At 41.4% G+C, this 22,981-nt stretch overlaps 1 protein-coding gene across 7 annotated transcripts; it reads right to left on the reverse strand.

Moving 5' to 3' along the window:
* Nucleotides 1-592: 592 nt before the first annotated feature.
* ZNF672 (zinc finger protein 672) lies at nt 593-10,966 on the reverse strand. 7 transcript variants are annotated; one of them, XM_007483063.2, is made up of 3 exons: nt 6,786-10,140; nt 6,266-6,383; nt 593-3,867 (listed from the first exon to the last, which is right to left on the reverse strand). In XM_007483063.2, the coding sequence occupies exon 3, from the start codon at nt 3,388-3,390 to the stop codon at nt 1,780-1,782; it is 1,611 nt and encodes a 536-aa protein (XP_007483125.1). In that variant the 5' UTR covers nt 3,391-3,867; nt 6,266-6,383; nt 6,786-10,140; the 3' UTR covers nt 593-1,779. The 7 variants fall into 7 exon arrangements, with proteins under 7 accessions (XP_007483125.1, XP_007483122.1, XP_007483126.1 ...); XM_007483060.3 differs by lacking the exons at nt 6,266-6,383; nt 6,786-10,140 and adding an exon at nt 10,630-10,966; XM_007483064.3 differs by lacking the exons at nt 6,266-6,383; nt 6,786-10,140 and adding an exon at nt 10,873-10,957.
* Between the last annotated feature and the right edge of the window lie 12,015 nt (nt 10,967-22,981).

Raw genomic sequence — 22,981 nt, forward strand, 5'->3', positions numbered from 1 at the left:
ACTTCCTAGCTGAGTGACCCTGGGCAAGTCACTCCCATTGCCAAGCCCTTACCACTCTTTTGCCTTGGAACCAATACATAGTATTGATTCTAAGGAAGAAGATATGGGTTTATTTTTTTTAAAAGCATACAACTCTCTCCCATTCTTGGTTTAAGAATGATATCAGTCTAGGCTCCTGATGGCGAACCTATGGCACATGTGCTAAATTTTTTCACCAGAATTCTTTACTAGAAAGGCAATGGGACGTCAGGCAGAGCCGTTTCCCAACCCCTCTCCCTGCACCTAAGGATATTCCTCCCTTCACCCACCCCTCTGCCCACTAGCCCAATGGGAGCACTTCCTCTCTCCCTTATCTGGATTTGGGGGGGGGGGGTCAGGGGACAAGGTGGGGCACAGCAGCACTTGGTCTGGAAAGGTGAGGGCAGGGCCCAGTACTCCATCTCTAAAAGGTTTGCCATCACTTGTCTAGGCTATGGGAAAGAAAGTCTGATGTAAGGGAAGATGGGATGGGAATAGTTAAGTCCTTTAACCACTGAAGTATGGGCATAATAAAAATTCAACAAACAGGGCTTGAGGCAATCAGGAACCAAAATTAAAAAACAAAACAAAACAAAATATTTATTCTAATGACCAAATACAGGGAGAAAAGGATAAATATCTAGGGGTTTCTTCTGGTTTTCTCCATTCTTTCTCCATCCTCTTCAGTTTCAAGGATAAAGACTGTGGCTGCAGGATTGCTCCAAATTAGCTTTGCAAATTATTTTCATGCTTCATTGGGGAGTCAAATAATTGAAATATGATAACCTCTTAGCTTAGGGCAACTATCCACCTTCCTTCTCAATATATGAAGGACTCCAGCTTTCACAATTTGGGAGCACAGGGGTAGAGTCTGCCAGCATATATTATTTTGACTGGCCCAGGATTTTTGATGGGGATGGCTCAGTGAATTGTTTGCAAGGAACCACATGTTTACCCTCTGTCCCTTACTTTCAATCTCACTGGTATAAGGCTATCTCTGACATGCATTGATTTGTACTATTTTGATTTGTACCATTTTGGATTCCCTTTCCAGATTGTTTTATATTTTCACACCTACCCTTCTTATCCCTATTATTCCACCCATACTTCATTCTCTCAATTTTCTCTTTCCATTAACCCCACAGAAATAAAGGGAGCAACAGACATGCATACATGGAAATAGAGAAAAAGACAGCAAAGATGAGACATCTAAAAGAGGGGTAAGAAAGGACAGAAAACGAGAAAAATGAGGTAGGAAGGACAAATAGAGACAGGAATACTGAAAGGTGGGAAAAGAAACAAACAAAAGATGCAGACAAAGGAGATAAAGCATAGACAAATAGGGAACAAATAAGCCAAGATAAAAAAAAAAACATTGTCCTTTTTTAACATGTCTGGGATCTCTCATCCAGGCAGAGAGGGTTAGTTCAACATGACACTTCTACTATATTCACTGCTACTACAGAGATGATACGGATGGGAATATAAGTGTAGAGATCAGAAGCAGCAAAGAACCTACCCAAAAAAAGAAAGGTGACAAAACACTGGAATACAGAAAACTAAAAAAGACTAACAGCAAATGAAGAAAGAGACTGAGAATGTGGTGAAAGAAGATATACATAGGAAGGGCAGAAGATAGAGTAAGTTCAGCCCCACTACTATCTTTTCCCATTATTTAGTAAAAACTTTCTCCCAGTCCCCCAGATTTCCTTTTGGAAGGTTAAAGAAAAAGTGATCATTAGTGTTTTCTATCTATGTGGTTTAATACCTCTCTCCTACTCCTGTCACCATCAGGCCTGACTTCTCTTGGCCAGGGTCTACTGAAAAGATCAAGGTAGGTGCCACCCCAACTAGCCCACCTGTAGTGACTCCTGCAGCTGCCCGGGCACGAGCATGGGCCCTCTGGTGCTGTGACAGTGATCGGCTGTGGCTAAAGCACTTCCCACACTCAGCACACTCTGAAGGGCGTTCACCCTGGTGGGTCTTTCGGTGCAGGGTGAGTTTGGAGCCCACACTGAAACATTTGCCACATTCAGGGCACTTGTGGGGCTTATCACCAGCATGGTTCCTCTTATGAACATTTAAGTTGGAAACACATGTAAAGAACTTGCCACATTCCTCACACCGGTATGGCTTTTCACCTGTGTGGGTACGCTTGTGCTTTGTGAGGTCTGAGCGGTCGCTAAATCGTCGGCCACACTCTGGGCAGGGAAAGGGCTTTTCCCCAGTGTGAATCCTTTGATGAACAATCAGATCTGACCGCTGCCCAAAACTCTTGCCACAAGTGGTGCACTGGTGTGGCTTCTCCCCCTTATGGCTTCTCCGGTGCCTCATTAGTGTGGAACTCTCACTGAACTTCCGCCCACAGTCTGGGCAGGCATAAGGCTTCTCTCCTGTATGAATTCGGTGATGTCGTACCAGGGTGGCACTCTCTGTGAAGCACTTCCCACACTCAGGGCACTTGAATGGCTTCTCCCCTGTGTGTGTCTGCTGGTGTCGTGTCAGGGTTGAGCTTTTACTAAAGCTCTTTCCACACACATTGCACGGGTGGATTCGGGTCATCCCATGTGAACACTGATGGGCCTGAAGTTCTGAAGCCTGTGTAAAGACTTCCCCACACACGAGGCACTTGTGGGCTCCCTCCAGCTTGGCTCCACCATGTCTATAACTGTGGCTTCGCTTCTGGTGTGCAGAGAGCTGTTCCCCACTATCAAACCTCCTTCCACATTGGCTGCACCTGAAGGGCTTTCCAGCCTCATGTACACGACGATGTTTCAGCAGCCCTGAGCTACTTCGGAAGTCCCGATGGCACTCACCACACTGATAGGGCTTTTCCTCAGGGTGCAATGGGGCAGGCAGGATAGGTCCAGTATGAACAATAAACCTATCTCCCCTTGGTTTTGGCTCTGAAGGGAGCACAGCTGTAGCGAGAGCAGAAGAACCACTATGGGTTCTTTCATAGTGGAAGACATAGGCACTCTGACGGAAACTTTTTCCACAGACAGGGCATTGGTAGGGCATTTCACGAGGATGATGTCGCTGGTGGCAGTAGAGGACAGAGCGATAGCGAAAGTGTTTCCCACAGACATGGCATTTGCAGGGCCTACCTCGAGTATGGGTGCTCTGGTGCAAATCTAGATAGGCACTCTGGTGGAAGCTTTTGCCACACTCATTGCAGATGTAGAGGGTCTCACCAGCATGTGTGCGCTGATGGGCTCTAAGCTCTGAATTCTGTGCAAAACCCTCACCACATTCTAGGCATCGATAGCAGCAATCCCCAGCATGTGTACGCTGGTGGAGGTGCAGTACTGAACTGTAGCGAAAACTCTTGTTACACTCAATGCATTTGTAGGGCTTCCCTGCTCCATACATAGCTGGAAAGGGATAGATGGAATACCAGAAAACAAATGATTTCTGTAACTCTGGATTCTGAGGAAAGGGGGTTGAACCAGTTAAAAGAAGAGTGTGGGGGATACTTTTCCCTGCACTGAGGGGTGTGTTTATTTCTAGTTTTCTTTGTCCCACACTGAACTTTCTGATAGTGGTGGTGGAACCTGAGGAACTTGAATGTGTTGAGTAAGCTTTTTCCTTACACTGTGTACACTAAAAGCAGAAATGGTGACAAGATGGGGATGGAGGTAAGTTTTCCTTGCTTTCTGCAATGACTGTGGACAGAGATAGTATTCTCCTTTCTTCTTAGCTGGAAGGTATTTGTCCACTTGCCTAGGGAGGTTCCTGATTTGGTAAATTCTTCTGTTTGAAATCTTTTATTTTCTTTCTATCATTGTCAGTTGCCTTGATTGTTCTTTCATGGATTTTCTTCCCTATAAGGGGGTTTATTGTTGTGCCCTAGAGAAGAATGAAAGAATCTATCTCAATGGTACAAAGTAATACATATATGCATGGGTTAAATACATAAATACATAAGGGGCATGGGTTAAAAGTAGAATTAGCAATCTTTGAGATACGTTTTGAAAGATTAAGAAAACATATTGTGGTTTCAAATAACCCAGCATGGTAAATATATTCTTATTGACTATAGGCAATATAAGGGTAGCATGGCAGACTTACATATACTAGCTATTCAAGTGTAGCCAATCTTTTAACCTTTGAGCCTGTTTTTTAAAAATTTATTAAATGTGAATGACATCCTGTGCAGCTGAAATGAGATCACATGTTTTATATTAGCATTAAAGCATTGTATGAATGGCAGTTGTTGTTGATAGGAGGCAAATTTAAAAATCTGTTTATAATTTAGGAGATGCTTTATCACCCTGCAGCTAACTTGATGATAAGCCTCTCTAATTTAGTTAGGCTAGGCCATCGCTAAGTCTGAAGCCCTTCTATGTTGGCACAACCTGCCAGAACTCGCATCTCTATTATTCCTTTGAGAATCCAAGGTCCACACTACACCACAATGAAGTTATCTGAATAAGGCTTGTGTGGAGTTGCATTGCAATAATTCAAAATAACATTTATTTTAAATTCAGATGTAGATCATTGATTGAGGCTTAACTTCAGGCCACTTTATATTAAGACATTTACCCCAAAGCAAAAAAATCCAGAAAATTTTTCCTAGACAGTTTCATGTTCAGCATTATTTATAGTCACTTCTAACTTATCTGTGAGTGGATTGATGAAAATATTTTAAAATGGCTAATTCTCCTCATCTCCTAGCATGCTGTTAGGCTGATTCCCCATAACACTATGTTTGGGTCCTAACCCAAAATTATACACTTAATTCAAAGAATGATTGAATTTTTAGAGATAGAAAAGTATCTTAAAGACCATACTTGGGGGCAGCTGGGTAGCTCAGTGGATTGAGAGTCAGGCCCAGAGATGGGAGGTTCTAGGTTCAAATCTGGCCTCAGACAATCCCTAGCTGTGTGACCCTGGGCAAGTTACTTGACCCCCATTGCCTAGCCCTTACCACTCTTCTGCCTTAGAACTAATACACAGTATTGATTCCAAGATAGAAGGTAAGGGTTTAAAAAAAAAATAAAGACCATACTTTACTCCCCACCCACCCAACCTCTTTCCCTTCATTTTATAAATAAGCAAAAAGAGACCCGAGATGCTATGGCTTGCCCAGTCCGCTAGTACTGTATTATTCCCTGAGGGAAGGATGGCCATATAGCCAGCAAGTAGCAGTCTGGATTAGTCTCAGTCCATCTCCATCTCCTTCATCTCTCAATGCCTCAATTCTGAAACAGGGGAGAATGCTACTAGAGTACAAAAGGGCATGTGCCCTAAAGAATAACCTGGAAAAAATAAGCAAAACAATGTATGAAACCAAATGTAATTTCTAAATTATCTTAACCTTTGCTTCCCTAAATTAATGTGAATAATCTAGTGATGATTATTATAGAAAAATCTCATTAATTTGGAAGAAATTGTGAGTGACAGATGAGGAAGAATTATGTCTAATGTCAAAGATTCAAATCTGTTATTATTTTTAAAAGATGTACATGTTACTTGGGAATACATGTAAAATGGCACTATTAAATAAAATAAAGCATGTTTTTAAAAATGTAATTTCCAATTTATGATGGGCTTAGAACAAAATTATAAATTTTACTATTTTTCAAATATTTTCCTTAATAGGCAAATTATACCTTATTATAGATTTTAAAATGCATCCAAAAATAAATAAGATGTTATTGTATTTGCAAAAAAATCATTTGAAAGTAAATCATTTCTCTAATTTTTCCAATTTGACAGCACTTTTAACTTCCTGCTTTTGGCTCAGAGACCTACTTATAGGTGCTTAATAAATGTTTATTGACTGACTGTCACTTATGTATTATTTGTGTCAGGGTCCTTTTGAAAAAAAGGAGACTAGAAATGCAGCAGGTCTCAGACATTTTAAAGTTTAGCAAACTAGTTTGTTAAAAAATGATGGAATTCCACATAAAGGCACAACCTCTTGGGATACCTTTCATAACAGAAGAGAGATAATCCTAATCCAAAAAGAAAGAGGGCATATTCAAAGACTTTTCAAGGTCTCTCCTCTGGACATTCCCAAGGAAGGAGAAATGAAATGGGGGAGGAGGAAGAATATAGTCCCTTAGTTGCCAATTTGATTCTTTCCCCCCACATCTCCTTACAATCAGAAGTGGCCCAGGAATTAACCTGAAAGAGTTATATTTCTTAGTGAGGAAAAAAGAATGCATGGGAATAATGGATATTATTGTACTTTTGAAGGATTTTTGGTAAAAGATGAATAGAATTTAAAGTTCATCTTTACCTTCTCTCTTCCAGCCTCCCTCAATTCACTTCAGCATTTGAACTAGAAGGCAACTTCACTTGCTGATATTCAATGTGAAAGGTAAAAATATCTCAGAGGGATTCAGTTGAGTCCTCTGCTATGAATTGAGCAAAGAGAAGAAAAAGGAATGCAGTGAGAAATACATCTCCAGTTTCATTTTTTAATGTGTCTAGTTGTATTGTGCCTGGGCTTTTTTCTTACTCCTTATGGACCTGAAGCTGGTCTTCATTACAATTTTACACATTTTCCTCCCCCCACTCTCTCCTCTTCCTTTAGTTGAACCAAAGGGGCTTCTTAGGAATGTGAGGGTGCCTAGCAGCTTCCCATCTCTTAGTTCCCTCCCCCTCTCCTCCTGATCCTCCCTTCCCCCACCAGGAAAAAAAAAAGCAAAAACAAACAAAACAACTCACCCACTCAGATTAGTAAAGCCCAACTTTGATGGCTTGTAATACCTGGGGTGGAATCACATAAAGCGAAGGAAGGGAATAAGAGTTAATACCTAGTTTCTCTTTGACTCCTTGTCTCGACGTTCTCAATGTCCAGAACAGGAAGTCTCTAGCAGAAGCTCCTTCCTGTCGGACAGTCTGGGGCCGCTCTAGGATATGGGACGTTATAGGATCTCTGACACTTTAACCCTTTGCAGCCCTGGACTAGAGAACAATAGAGACCTACAATTCGAGGATAAGTTCAAAGGGACAGAACATATCATAGAGAGTTATGAGGGGCAAAAGAGCAAACAGAAAATTTTGTGGATGCTGCAGGACTTTTTGAAATCTTAGGTGCCAGTATTTCTCTCAAACCAAACAGTTTGAGAGGAGGGAGGGGACTTGCGAAAAGGGAATTTTTCCTTGAACATTCCCATCCTACCCCTCCCTCCAACCCCCACCCTAAACTACAACCTAGGAAAAACTAAAGATTCAAACTGTGACTGTTCTGATTTTAAAGTTCGAATCCATCAGATGAGTAGCCTGTTCCTCTCACCAATGACTAGAGAGCCTGTGCTCAAATACTTAATGCTCAATGAAAGACGCAACAGATCGTTGCCTATTCCCATTTATCCCCAAATCCAAAGTTAAAATGTTCATCTTGGGCTAGGTTCATCTGTACAAATCAGAAGACTTGAACATGTCATTTGTTTCATTTTCCAACAAAGCCAGGGTCTTGACAGACTCTTCCAAATCTTTCTTGACTCCTTCAGTTCCTCAACAAATCTAACATGTTTAAAGAAGTTAATGGGTTGAAAATGGGACAATGGCTTTTCCCCCTGGTTTCCCTAACCCCTAACTTGTCCCCTTTAGATATGTTGTTCATTTGTTTCAGTCATGTCAGACTCCTCTTTTGGGGTTTTCTTTGCAAAGATACTGGAGTGGTTTGCCTTTTCCTTCTCCAGTTTTACAGATAAGGAATCAGAGGTAAACAGGGTAAAGTGATATTTGCCCAGGGTCACACAGCTAGTAATTGTCTGAGGCCAGATGTGAACTCAGAAAACTCAAGTTTTCATAACTCCAGACCTAGCACTCTATCTACTGTACCACTTAGCTGCCCCTTCATATTCTTTTTAGGATTCTGATAATAAAAATAACTGTTCCTAACCATCCTCCTGGGACTTTAACTCCTCCCTAGCATTCTAACAATAATAACTAATATTTATGTTGATATATATATATGCATATATATACATATATATATACATAGATTCTCAAAACAATCTTCTGAGGTAAATGCTATTATCCTCATTTTGCAGACGAGGAAACAGTCTCTGAAAGGTTAAGCAACTTGTTTAGGGTCACACAGCATGCAAATGCTCAATGAGGAATTTGAACTCACTGACTCCAGTTCTAGAACTAGCCATTAATCATTCTGCTCTAGTTTTCACATGATCTAGGTCTATGAGAGAAAATAACTAGAATATTTAATTAAATAATTTTGAATATTTAGCTATCAATCTAATTTATAATGGAAAGAAAAATGAGAGCATTAGTGTTCAGAAGTGAAGGAGACTTGTCTGAGATCCCAAGATGCTGACAAAAACCTTTTTGACTCCTTCATGTTTACAACCTGGGATTAGAGGTAGAATATTCATTTGATTATGACATAGCATTTAGAGCTAGAAGGGATTTTGGAGGTTATCCAGTAGAAAATAAATCCCTTAAGGGCAGAGACCATTTTATCATTGTTGTTCTATCCTCTAACCCTGGATACTAGGTATAATTTGCCTATTAAAATTTTTGCCTATTAGAAAAGTGGTAGAATGTATGATTGTGTTCTCAACGTGTAAATTACATTTTAAAAAACATTTTACTTGACAGTGCCATTATATATTAGTTCATATGTACAGTATTTCCAACTATTAAATATATTTTAAAATAAAGCATTTGAATCTTTGACAAATTATTTTTTCTCATATATTCAACCCTCACAGATACATATGATATATATCTCTATATGCAAACCCATGCAGATTGCAGATCACAAGTATCTTGCAAAACTCTAGAACTTTGGGGATAAATATCAGAGATACATTAGATTAGGCACATATTAAGTGACTTCCCCTAGAGTCATGTCATAAAGCTAATATCAGTGGTTTCCAAATTGAACTGAGTCCTCATTTTGCCTCTGAGATCCTGTGGCCTAGAAAACTGATTTACTCAGGATCCCATGGAATGCAAGTGGTAAGAGTTCAAATCCATGTCTTCTGAGTTTTCATTATACTAGCTGGCTTGCCCCTTCTTTACACTTGACCCAAATGATGGGGAACCCTGAAAAAAAGTCATCTGTATAACCCAACGTTCATCTGCAGTTCTATTCTTAGTAAGTGATTTTTGATAGCCATAGTCTGCCTCCTATTTTCCCCGAATTCAGATATTTTACTTACCCCTAACATAAAGATAAGTAGCTATTATTATTAGTAACTACACTGTGTTAGGCATACAAGAAATCCAATAAATAACTGGCGTTTTATTATCACTCGAGTTTGGAATTGTATATTTCAGGAAGGGTCAGAATTTGAGGTATTTGTTGACTACTTGCTATTGCTTGGGAGGAGATAAGAATCTAAGCAAATTCTCCATAAGTAACCAATTACATCCCATTTCTCCTCTACTTGTTCTGACAGCACTTTCAGGTATGCAGAGTTAAAGACTAGGTTCACAGATCAGGCTCAGAAAGACTAATGTTTTAGCCAAAATTACATGGCAAATCTGTGGCAAAATTGGGACTAGAAATATGGCTTCTAAATTCCGGGCATTTTTTGGTTTCACTATATTGCCTCTCCCTGCAGCGTACCATCTCACCAAATTCAGTTCCTTAAAGTAATGTTGGGGAAAAAAGATCAGTTCTTCCTTATTCACAAACCAGAAAGATATCAATATTGCCCTGAGTTATTCTGACTCCTGTTCTTATGTGTGCACATATATTTACGACAACAGGGTCAATCCAAGGTAGCAGGAAAAATGATGGCAAAAGTGGGTACTGAAAACTGTCGGGGTTAGCATAGTACTTTCCACACATGGTGCTCAATGCCTCAAAATCCCCTCTGAAGTGTTAGTTTTTCTCCCATTCGTCTCCCGTTCCGTCTCCCGTTCCGCCAGTTCACGCCATTCTCCCATTCGTCTCCCGTTCCGCCAGTTCACGCAACCCTTCTGATTAACTTTCCGAGGCGGGGAGAGCCCCTCCATACAAATCACCAAACACTGGGCAGAATCTCTCCGGAATTAAAACACCGCTCCCTACTCCTCCGGGAATTTGAGTCAAGAAGGATTTAATAAAGGGCAAAAGAGTGAAAAGGCAGAGGGAGGAGAGGGATTAGAAGACTCCTCCCTCCCAGCCCTAGCCCCGCCCTCAGCTCTGGCGCCAGTAACTAGAGCCTAGGTGCAGTCGCAGACCTGAAGGATACAGCATTGGCGAAATGATAAGAGGTCTCGGCTCCAGGCACCAGATAAAAAAAGGATCATACTAAAACTTAGAAAAAGGTTTAGAGAAGGGGAGGGGGGAAGGGAGGGAGGATTTAAGGGGTAAGAGGAGGGAGAATAGGAGAGAGGAGGTTGAGAAGCGGAGAGGAGAGGAAGAAAAGAGGAAGAATAAGGGCAGGAAAGTTGAGAGGCAAAGTAAAATCGATTACAGGAGTGGAAGGATAGAAACTGAAAAGCGAGAAGAGAAAAGGTCAAGAGCAGGTTTGCTTCCCCACGCGTCACTCGTTGCCAGGGCAGACTTTTCAGGAAGACGGTTTACTCCCGCAGAAGACGGTGGAGTGGAAGAGCTCGCGCGAGACTCAGGCTTAGGAGCCCCAGCTACCTAGGAAACCCAATCCACACTTCCTTCGCCCCCACCCCCACCATCCTCACCTCTCCCGCCCAGTCTGGGTTCTCGTCACTGGTGGTCGGGTTGACTTCTCCAATGCTCGAGTTGCTCTCGCCCGGCTGTCTCAATGATCCCCCAACTGTCCGAGCTGGGAAAGCTACAGGAGGTAGCGGGCGGGGAAGAGGCAGATGGGAGAACTAGTAACCCGGGAGTGGGGGATAAAATGAAGAGAGGGAGGGAAGTGCCAAACCATCCAGTGCCTCAGGGTAGGGATTTATTCCCCTGACCTCCTCCTCCTTCTGGGTCTCCGCCTTCTCCTAGTAGCTCTCCGAACCTGGCCGCGCGTCATGGGTTATTAAGCAGACTGTACCTCCTCTGACACGCCCTCTCCCGCAGGCGCTAGAGCGCCACCTAAAGTTCGAAGTCGCGAGTTAGAAAAGCAACCTGGAAGAGCCGCAAACCTAGTTTCTTGAGGGTGACAGACCAAAGAAAATGCTTAAACAGAAAACCCCAGTGACCAAGTGGAACTTAGCTTCTTTGGTTCTCGTTTCTCTCGTCTTTAAAATGAAAGGGTTCCCTGCTGGTTCTAAATATGTCCAGAACCTTCTGGTGTCCCTTTTTGTCAGTAATGACAGACTCCACAAGTTAACTTAAAAATAAAAGGAGATTTATTAATTGAATGTAAGTTGAACCATTAGGTTAAAAGCCCAAGAGAGGCAGGAGCAAGTAGAACACTGCCTCCCAGAGGAGATGGAGTTTGGGATACTTATACCCTCCTGAGAACAGGGCCTACATGACTAGAGATGGGGTGATGGTGGGGTGACCTGTCCTTTTGGGATTCTGGGACCTGAGATAAGTCATGTGATTATGCCCTATGCTTCAAAATCAAAAGGGGTGAACTGTCTAGAGGATAGTAACAATCAGTGTCTTTACCACATGAAATGTGATAACTCCAGCTCCTCAAATTATTTGTGGGTCACAAAAACATGGGATAAGAAGAATGAGGTTGGGATCAGAAGGGTCATAAACAGACTTACAAACCTCTTGCTGACCAGTGACAAAGTTTATTGATTTCAGGTAGATTTTTATAGATGGTTGGATCAGGCAGAGGGATTAAATCACTCACAATGGAAGTCAATGATTAGCAGGATGGAAACAATGGATTTAAATTACCTTTTTAGGTAATTTAGGCTTTGAACAGAGTTTTCTATAGGTGATAATTTCAACATGTCATCATGTTAATGTGTGACCCAGCTTTTTACAGCATACTGTATGTTCTTACAGAATTCCTGCATCAGTAGTTTCTTGGAAGAACAGGCAGTTTTTACAAAGTACAGCAGGGAGGGGTTAGAAACCTCAGGTGAAATCATGGAGCTGCTGTGACTGATTCTTGCTTTGATTGTACTGAGGTTCATTCTTACTATGGGGGGGCTATATCTGTTCCTTTTTTATATAAATTAAACAAATGAAAGCAAGGTAAATGAGTATGATTTGTATGAATTGTGTAAGTGTAGCATACCAGGCATGTTCGCATCTGGAAAGTATGGTTGATGTATTGATATTGTATCCTGTATATGCATTTACCAAACACATGGTCAGACCTCTTAATGTTCATTGTATGGAAAGGCACAGTCCAAAGGACTAACATAGGGTGGGCAAATTCATGGGCTGGGCCTTGATGGCCAGCTGCCTTGGCTTGAAGTACATTCATTTGCAAAGCGCAGGTTGGATTAATCTCCACCTCTTTTATCTCATCATTGTCAATTCAACCATTGTTAAAACCTATGCCATGTTAGTATTTGCTGATCTCCTCCCAATCCACATACCTAAAACCTCCAATAAATACTGGTGAACTAGCGTGAAACTTCTCTTTTTTTTACTTCTCTGGATCTTCAGAGTTCTCTGTCCTATCATTTCCTGCTTTCCTCCAGATGCTGTCACCCCCATACTTCCTATTTATGCTCAGTCTCCCTTGACTATAGGAAGTATTAAGGAGTTGGTACTCCCCACCTATTCTCTTATTCCTCATATTTCCTTGGAGTTCAAATTATTCTCCATGTGTTATAATTCGCTGTCTTTGAGTCTTTATTATTCACTCATTTCCTTAGTCTCCCTTCTCCATCTCAGGTTATCACCCACAGATAAATAATATAGGACTCCATGGGGGGTCACTATAGTAAGGCTAGAAAGTTAAATTCTACTTTGCTAGATTCTATTTACTTGGAAATGGAGCTTTTGAAATTTCATTTTTTATACTGTGTAGCATCCCAAGCATATTCACATCTATGAAATATAAATGACTGTATGGCTACTGTGTGTCCAAGCATAAGGTTATACCAATGAGGCTTGTGAATGTAACCTTGAACTGGCCATGCGGCCCTTGGCTAAGACAAACTCATTAACATGCTCGGACTCAATTCCCCAGGAAAGCTCGGTTTGCAATCTACACGCCCAAAGGTGTTCCCTCTACCTTGCCACCCAATCTTAATTGTCTATACTTTGTGATGTGGGTGCTATGTCCTTGGGAGTACCGCCCAAGCAGGACATGAATAAATTCAGAGGCAATCCCATGAACTTCCTCTTGGCTCTTGGCCTTTCTCCCCTTCCATGGAGCTCCCCTGGGCTCCTCAATGACTATCTCTCTCTCCTCTTGACCTTCTCCTTCCCCGAGGCTGTAACCATCTCAGCCTGCATTTCCTATCTTAATCTCCTCCTCCACCTCATGTTCCTTTGTACTCATACTCTCCTATCAAAGGGAGTATCATAGGGATTGCCTGCCCTATCCAACCACTGACTTGTCCCTGTCTTTCATTTCCACCCTGGTTCTCGGTTCCTACCTCTCCTTGAGTCCCATCACAAAGGTGAGCCCCTTCCCTTGTGGGACCCTGCTGGTCAGGGAAGTCCATTAAGGAAAACCCCACATACTGTTCATGCTGACCATAGTGATTTGCCATAGGCAGATGAAGAAAAATTGTTTTGCAAGTCTCAGTGGCTTCAGTTTGAGAGCTGAAAATGTTTATAGCTCTTGCCCAGGGTATCTAATGGTAAATCAAGAGGTCTGATCCTAGGGGTACTAAGATTGCCATCCCAATAAGGCCTCTTCCTCTGAGCTTTTGCATAGCCTTAATGTAGTTTTATGATATTGAGAAAAAGCCTTTTTTGCTTGCATGACAAACATTACTTATCACAGTTTAGAAGAATAGTCCAATATTTGTGTTTTAGAAATATCCAATTTTTAACAATGTTCAAGCAAATATGTCAAGCAAATGTCAAGCAAATATTAACTTCTCCCTTACTTATAAATCAAATTTGTTTTATTCCTAAATGTCCATGCTACTAAGAATTATTCTGTTCTGCTGTTATTATTTGCATCTCTTTTCTTAATTCTGCAATAAGTGTGTGGTGTGAGATGTTTGGGTTAAGTCTAGCTAAGTGTTGTCAACATGGAATCTAGGAATCCCAAATTTGTGGCCTAGTGAGGTCTGATGAACCCCGAGTTTCAGGACTAGCTTATAGGTTGGAGACCCCAAAGCTTGTACTTGTTCCCTTTTCCCATAGAAATCTACCCTGAAGGGAATCCCAGGCTGACAGTTTCAGAATGAGTGGGAAATCCTCAGGGGAATGACAATCCTGGTTGAGTGAGACTAAGCATATACTAAGGATCCTCTTTGTCTCAGGTAGTCTCCCCTGTTGTATCAGACCCTTTCCCAAGAAGATCCGTACCTGGGCAGGAACTATCCTTTAGTATCTGTTGTTAGTAGCCCCTTCTCTTACACCCTAGCCTCTAGCTATGATTCCTTTCCCAAGCTTGATTGTATCCCTTCAGTGTAGTTTGAACACTCCCATTTTCTTTGTAGCTATAGTGATGTTAATCATCTTTCCTTGTCCCTGGACTCCCCAAATGGTATATAGGTTCCCCAAATTCTTTTGGTCCTCAGAGTCCATCTTGAGTGGTGGCACTCCCAGGGGTCAGTGACTAGGGCGCCCAGAGTGCAATCCTTGGACTCTGTGCTGTCACGTGTGGGGAGCAGCTCTGTTGTCGAGGCCTACTAGCCCTGAACCCCTTTTGCCCTTGATTAAAGAGTGATTTTGACTATTTAATAGTTCTGTGTTTTTTCCAGTTGACAGTGTGAATCTGTTATGCTTTGCTATCTTCCCTTGAAACAAGGGTGAGGTGAGATTGAACTAATAGAAGGGGAAATACAATTTGAAAACTTACATTTGATAGAGAAATAATTATGAAGTGGGACACTTCACAAATGAGTTCAAACACCTAGAATTTCAATTATTGGAAACATAATTTATTAATAAAAGAGAGAAATAAAGAATCTACCAGCTGGGGCAGAATTCCCTAATGGAAAACTGCATAGGTTTGACATTAAGGAACAGCTTATATACTTTACAGGTTCTTATCTGACAATAAACAAACCTTAACACAGGAATGTGGGATCCAAGATGAGGGGACAATTCTTAGATTTACCAGGGGGTTGTTATCTAAGGAATGTTTATCTTCACTTAGTCAAATGTTAGTTTGCTGACCCTTTGATATTCCTGAAATTCATCCTAGTCTCCTGCCCCCCCCCCCAAGCCAGTTTGTTATCTTTCATAAATAGCTTGATCTCCTGCAAGAAGGTTAACCAGGTCTGTCCCCTAAAAATGCAGACAGGGATAATTTTTCCATCTTTGATCTTTTTGGGGCTACTTCATTCCCTCCTTTTTCTGTTGGGGGGGGAGTAAAATCCTAGACTCATCAGACAGAGGAGAATAATGTGATCTTAAGGCCAAAAGCTTAATAGCCTGAAGATGCTGACGAATATAAGTCATAAGAGAGTTGATAAGGCAGAGTCCTATCATGAGGAGTGGTCCTGCCACTGCCGTGATCAAGGTGGACTAATGAGGGTTGCATTTTGTCAGCTATTTGCTGTACCGTCAATCTATTCCTGGGTCCTGGCCTCCCACATCCAGCCCAAGTCCCCATGTCTGGCCTAGTAACCATCCTTTATCCTCTGGGTTTTTTAATAGTCAGGGAAAGGGGATTCCTGAAATCAAGGGGGACTTCCCAGACCCTACTTCACTCCCTTTGTAGTATGGTATCGGGGGTCCTCCTGCTGCCACAGGGCAGCAGTTTCACATCCCCAGTCTGCACAATAGAATTCTCCTCCTGATTTGCATGATGGTGGCCCTGTAGATGGGCAAGCATAGACAGAGGTTTCTGATAAATACAGAGTCCCTGATGGGGTTGCACATGAAAGGGTCTGTGAGGGATCTGTCCATTCACTCCCAAATAAATCACACAAATCAAAAAGGATTTTGGGGGTTTTCTCCTCTGGGTTGGTCTGTCACTAATTAATTCTTTACCATCCCTTGTCCTACTGATTACCCATCAGTATTGAATTACCTAGAAGGGTAGACTAATTTCCAAAAATCCCAAAAGCACAAGTCCAAGCATAGCTCCACCCCATCCTCCCTTTCCCATAGTGTTCAATGTTTATGAATCTTGATCTTTAAGGGATCCAAGGTTTTGGTGACCTTCCACTGCTCTGCAACTTGTGCTGCTGCTCTTGGTTTAACAAGTTTCAGTTGAGACACATTGATCCAGCATTTCTTTCCTGCCACCTTTACTGGGGGTGGTCAGTATTATCACATATGGTCTAGTCCACTGTGGTTCGAGAGCCCCTGCAGGAATCTTCCAAACCCACACAAGATCTCCTGGTTCACCTGTAAAAGGGGGCAGGTCCCGTTTGGGGGGTGAGGGATGAGCGGTGTAACAGTTAAAAGAGTGATTGGCATAAATGTGTACACGGAAATATGGTTTCAAGACAGTGTCTTGAGTTAAATCAAATATAAAGTGGTTGCCAGGGAAAAATTCCCAAATATGAAATATACCCAAGTCAGCTGGGTTTTTATGGAGATTTTAATTAATACAAATAAGGAATTAATGAAAGAGAGAGAGTAAGAGGAAACAATGAGAAAAGGGCTAGGCCAGCCCCGGCCAGCCTAGGCCAGCCTAGGCCCAAGCCCTAAGAGAGAGATCAGTCAGTCTTTAATTCACTCACCACAAGATTTGTCCCAAGCAAGATTCTAGTGTTCAGAGAGACCCTCCAGTTTAGCTCCTAAGCTCCACTTCAGCTTCCAAGGCTGAATTTTTTCTGAACTCCCCAGAACTGGTTCAGACAGCTCCTTTTAAAGAGAATTTTCTCCTATGTCACCTCCCCAAAGTTCTCACATCTACCAATCACAGTAGACGTTTTAACAAAAGACAGACCATTCTTAATTCACACCTGAGTAGACTAAACTTTTTGAGTAATTCACACCTGAGTAGACTAAAACCTCACACCTCTTGCTAAGTTTGCTTGAACCTTTAGTGATTAATTTGACCTTCATAGGTACTTAGCACCTTCCTAAAAATAGACTTAGCTTAAGGCTTTTGCTTCACTATAAGTATGAGTTAAGTTCTTTTTCATTGTTCAGTAAAGAGTTTACAACTTTATCTTCCCCTAAAGTATGCTTAAGTATGGGTGGAGTAGAGTTCTCACATTCCTGACTAAGTCCTTTCATTGTTTAAAATGGGGAATGGTCTTAACTAAGTGTTCTGAAGTAGAGTCTGAGAATTTTTAAGATTCACAGCAGCCTGGACAGTTTGAGTGATAGTGTTCCTGAGCTTATCCAAAGCCTTCAGGGAAGAGAACAGATATTGGTTTTCACATTCAGTCAAATTTTCTACTCCCAATTTTGGAAGGAGGGGAGGTGGTTGACCAAACAGAATTTCAAATGGGGTAATACCTTGTAGGTATGGTGCACACTGGGCTCTCAGGAAGACAAAGGGAAGGAGGCTTACCCAATTCTCGCCAGACTCTAGGACCAATTTTGTCAGGGTCTCCTTCCAATTGCTGAGTCACCCTAGCTACCAAAGCAGGCCCATTATCTGACCTTATTCCCAGTGGGAGTTCAAACCTAGGAATGATTTCTGATATTAATTTCTTAACTACCACTGAGGCAGTTTCATGTTTTGTTGGATATGCTTCTACCCAAGCTGAAAAAGTGTCTACCAGGACTAAAAGATACCTGTACCCATATTTCCCTGGCTTGATTTCTGTAAAGTCTATCTCCCACTATTCTCCTGGCTCCAGCCCTCTTAACCTGGTGCCCCGTGGTTCCTTTGGTCCCCCCTTTTGATTAACCCACACACATGTTTCACATCTTGAAGTGATGTCTTTGCAGATTCGGTGCACATTATGAAAGAAAAAGCTTCTGTCCAGCATATCACTCAGTTTTGTGCCTCTCCTATGTGTGGTGTCATGTATTCTTTTTGCTAACTGTCTCCCCACTGCTTCTGGCAAGAGAGTCCTGCCATTTGGCAGGCCCAACCATCTAAAGAGGAACCACACAGCCTCCAGGAGGGCCAGAATCTCAGGCCCGTTCTGGATATCTTTGCACCAGCAGTGAGGAACCCCTCCTGGTTCAGTGCCCCCTGCCGTCCTATCCCCTCCCCTCTCCAAATATCTAAGGAAAAAAGGGCAATGGTCTCAGCATTCTGTAGCTTCTTTGGAGCTGAGACAGGGTGTAGAGCTGTCCCTGTGTGATTTTTAAATTTCCTCCATCTTCCTTGGTCTAGCATCCAAAATTGTGCACACCCACACTACATGGGCATGTGCTAGTCAATGAGAAATCAGAAATAACTAACTGATTTTCTGATTGTATTCTGATACAAGACTGTACATCATTATAAGTTACATTTTTCAAGGTAGCTGAGCAACAATAGTAATAGTTGGACTGGGGTTAGTATTAACATGAGCTGTTCTTTTAGCTTGTTTCCAAGTCATAAGCTTCGGTGACTTGGGTCTTTGGAGTGGTCATCTGAGTTTTTCATATTCAGCTGTTCCCAAAATGTTCTCTGTTGCAGGTATTCATTTCCTATGCAAATAAATGCAAAACTTGACCCAAAAATATAGCCTTGACTCTCATGTTTTTGTTCCTTTGGACTATATTGGTAAATCCATTTTTTTTTTATTTTTTAAGTGTGTATTCTAATGAGTAAACTATGATGGACTGTTTAGTTGAACTTTTTAGAGAAAGGGCCATGAGTTTTGGGGAAAGTAGATGGTGGTTTTGGCTTCTCAAAACTGCTTCCTTCTGAACTGGGGCAGCATGGATGATTTGCTCTCAGCATATGATTTTCTCATGGTTCAGTCTCTATCTAAAAGATCTAATTTGGAAATGTAAGCCAATTGTATTGTTTTAATAATTTTGAATTGAATTTTCACTAATGAGTTTGATTAATGGTAGGTTGAACTCAGTTGTTTAAAGAAACTTTTTCACTTTTGCGTATGCACTGAGTTAGATTTATATAATCGTCCAGGACATTTTAGATTTGTGGGGTCTTATAATATTTTACTAGTTTAATTGGCATTTCCAAAAGACAGGGTTTTCACCAAGATGTCTCCTGCCTCAGTATCCTAAATAATCCTAGAAACTACTTATATAAATCTAGATGCAGTCTTGATATGATTCTTCTGGCCCTTTTTTGATCTTACTGAACTCTTGTGTCTTATTTGTAACATTTGGGAATTTGCACCAAGATTGGCTCTGGGGCTGGAGGGCTTGGGGAGAGGCTGAGTGGGGTGGGGCAGAGGGGCACAGCTACATCCAAGGCTGAGCCTAGCTCAACTTCACTCAGCCCCTGCAAAGGTGGAAAGAGGCTAGAATTCCCCACCCACTGTTTTTGGGGGTGGGGCCAGTTTCCCAGCTGGCCAAGGGTGGGGGTTGTGGGAGGATGCATGCCATAGGTTTGCCATCATGGTCTTAGACTGAATAGTCTTGGGAGTTTCTCCCATTGTGTCGGACCTCTCTCACAGGTGGTCAAGCCCATGGCTGGAATCATCCTCTTGTATCCACTGTAAAACATCAGTCTCTCTCAGGTAATCCAGTGAAGTAGTCCCAATAAGAGAAGATAATAAAATTGAAGTAGATAAAGCAGATCAATCCCTTCCTGCATTTTTTAGGAAACAGACTCTCCTCCCCCACCCAGGAGGTCAACCAGCTTATGCAGGCTGCAGACTAGATTATAATTAGCCTAAGGATGAGAATTAGGAAGGACAGGAAACAAAAGGAACTTCAGGAATATCAAGGAGATCTGAATGGAATGCAAGGTAACATATAGCTAACTAGGGATAAGTGATTAAGTACATGTGAAAGTAAACAACCCCTGAATAACCTGAGGATTGTCCACTCATCACTGACTGCGCATACCTGTGTTTGTGATAAGGTTTCTTTGATTGTCAAATAATAATCTGTATGTGAAAGGAAATAACTTTATATCTTGTAACCTATATAAACTATCCTATAATGTTAGTCTGAGGCAGCTTCCACTAGGGAAGTCTGTCCCAGCTGGTAGATTCTTTATTAATCAATAAATAATGGTTCCAATAATTGAATTTTTTGGGTGCCCAGACTCGCTTTATGAAGTGCCCCACTTCACCAACACTGAACTCCTCCTCCCTTGGTATCCACTATACAGCTAATCAGTTTAACATGCCTGTCCTTTATTTCTGGATTAAAACCTGTCTCCAAACCTTGACCATTTTCTTAAAAATGTTAATTTGCAGGAAGGCTTGAATGTGTAAAATTTGTCTATTGTATTTTCCTATAAGTTAAGAGTGTCTCTAAATCATTGAACACTGTTTCAGGCCCATGATGTGAGACATTGCTCCACATTTTCTTTCTCCCAATAAATATATTCCATTTTAAAGATGGGTTTCCTTGGTCTCATTTTGAATAGTGACTAAAAAGAGTATATCTTGTTATTTCAAGATCTCCTTCAACTTCCACTTGACACAAGTTGAAATTAAAGACAGACAAGAAAAGCAAAAAATCAACAAGTTTAAGTGAAAATATGCTTACTATGCAAGCAAAACATATTGAATTGAAGATAGGATGTATAGAAAACCAAAGGATCATGGCTGCTGGAAGATCATGACAGGATAAAAAACCTTAACACCATGATGCAGGAAATAATAGAAGTGAATAGCTCCAAACTTCTTAAGATGGAAATGAAATTCCAATGAAAAGAATTCACGGCTTATCCCCTGGAGAAAAAAAAAAGACCCGAACTTCAAAATCCTAGGCATATATTGGTTAAATTTAACAATTCAGCTCAAAAACAAGTTCCATAAATAATTAGAAAATACAAAGAAATACAAATACAAAGGAAAGGTAATTTGAATAATACAAAAAAAATTATATTTCCACCAGAATACATTGGAGGGAGTAGTATGTGTATAAACAGCAATTGTGCTCAGGATGCAGCCCTGCAAATCCTAGCTTAAACATATAAAACAAAGAACTCAAAAAAAGAAAGAAAGATTTAATTAACTATAAATTGGTTTAGTCTCTTTCCCAAGACTAAATTAAAGAAGGCAATCAAACTTTAAGTGCCTTCCCAATTTCCCTAAGCCCCTGGCCATTGTGTTTTTCCCAAACTTCTGTGACTGGGTATGCTAGCTTCTGTGAACTCAACCATAATGTGGATGTTGCTCCCCCTTGTTCCCATAAATCTAAATAAGCATTTCTTTTTCTTTTGTTCATAGGGAAGTTCCAGTGTTTTGGTGAGAGCTCTGTGTGTCTAAATTATAATTTCCTTGCACCAATTAAAGACACACTAGTATAACTACTTTGGTAGTTTTGTAATTTTTTTAGTAAAAAGAGGCATGAAAAATTATGGACAAAATCTGGCAGTGCCCTGCCTACATCTGAATTAATATTTGGTTTTTGTGAGATTATATTACAATATAGAAGGGCACATGAAAGTGGGGGAGAGGAGCAAGAGGATATTCAGGAGTTCAAAATGTCCTGGGGTCCAAATGAAGAATGAGGAGAAGATGACCCCTCAGTCCCAGAAAGAGAAGAGCCTGAAAGGATGTGGGTGAAGAAGATGAAAAGGAGAAGAAAGGAAAGAGGATTTGATTTGGTGATGGGAGGTGGTTCCACTGATGAATACTCATAAGATAGATAGTCTATGAAGGGAAATAGGACCTTGTACTACATGTGTTCTGTGGGATTTGGTGCTAGAAAAGTCTACTTATCCTATCTTTGTTGTGGGAGGAAGTCCTATGGAATGGGCTGACTCACCCAAGGAATTACAGGCTTACCTTAAATCTTATAAAATGGAGAAATTTATTAGGAGAGAGGATAATATGGATGGGAGGCAAGATAGAGATGACCTCTCCCAAGAGGATGAGAGAAGATTTTATATTTGTTTGCAGACAAAGAAGGCTATGTGATATACAAAGAGTTTAGAAAAAACTGGTAGGGGCTGGGGGAGTGTCTGAGGTTGAAATGTTGTAGATCAGTGGGATATGCAGATCTCAAAGGTATGGAACATGTGTAATATTTGAAATTACTTTTAAAGACTGATTATATTAATTATTGGTCGCCAAGGATTTCACTTATGAAAATCCTAACGAAATACTCAAGTCTGGGGGCAGCTGGGTAGCTCAGTGGATTGAGAGTCATGTCTAGAGATGGGAGGTTCTAGGTTCAAATCTGGCCTCAGACACTTCCCAGCTGTGTTACCCTGGGTAAGTCACTTGATCCCCATTGCCTAGCCCTTACCACTCTTCTGCCTTGGAGCCAATACACAGTATTGACTCCAAGACAGAAAGTAAGGGTTTAAAAAAAAAAGAAAGAAAAGAAACACTCAAGTCAGAATGGAGTTTTATGGTAATTTAATTACAACGGGAATAAGAAATTATTAGAGGGAGAGAAGGGAAGAGGGAGAGAAGGAAGAGGTTAACTCAACCTTCTGGAAGAGCCAGAGGGAGTTTTAGGCTTTGGAGGGTCAAGGCAAGGAAGGGAGTCAGTCCTTTCAATACGTGATCGATTTGAAGGAAAGCTGTCTGCAGGCCTCCTCCCAGCTCGAGCTCCAGAATCGAACTGGCATCTAGCCCTGTCCACAGGAAGTGAGCTAACTCCAGAGGCTTTTCTCTGCCTCACTTCCTGCACCTCACACGTGCCAATGGTGGCTCAAGCTTGGCTTAGTACAGCCCGGGGGACAGTTAGTTGTTTCTGATTTGTCATTAGCTAGCACATGCCCCTGTAGTGTGGGTGTGCACATTCTTGGGTGCTAGACCAAACAAGATGGAGGAAATTTAAAAATCACACATGCATGCCATCTTTGTTCACTTATTGATGTGCTCTGGTTGCATGGAATTCCTGAGGTCAGAAGCACAGGGAGTTCCTCACATGTCCCTTAGAATTTGGGATGCCTAGGTTTCTCACATCTCACTACACCTTGAGATGAAGGAAGATGAAATTCTTGGGGGCAATTAGCCCTAGAGAGTAGAAGAGTATGGACAAAGGGAGGAGAATTTAGGACAAATGTGGAAAGAAAAGTGACCA

The sequence above is a fragment of the Monodelphis domestica genome, chromosome 2 (genome assembly GCF_027887165.1).
Source record: "Monodelphis domestica isolate mMonDom1 chromosome 2, mMonDom1.pri, whole genome shotgun sequence".
NCBI classification, from domain to species: Eukaryota; Metazoa; Chordata; class Mammalia; order Didelphimorphia; family Didelphidae; genus Monodelphis; species Monodelphis domestica.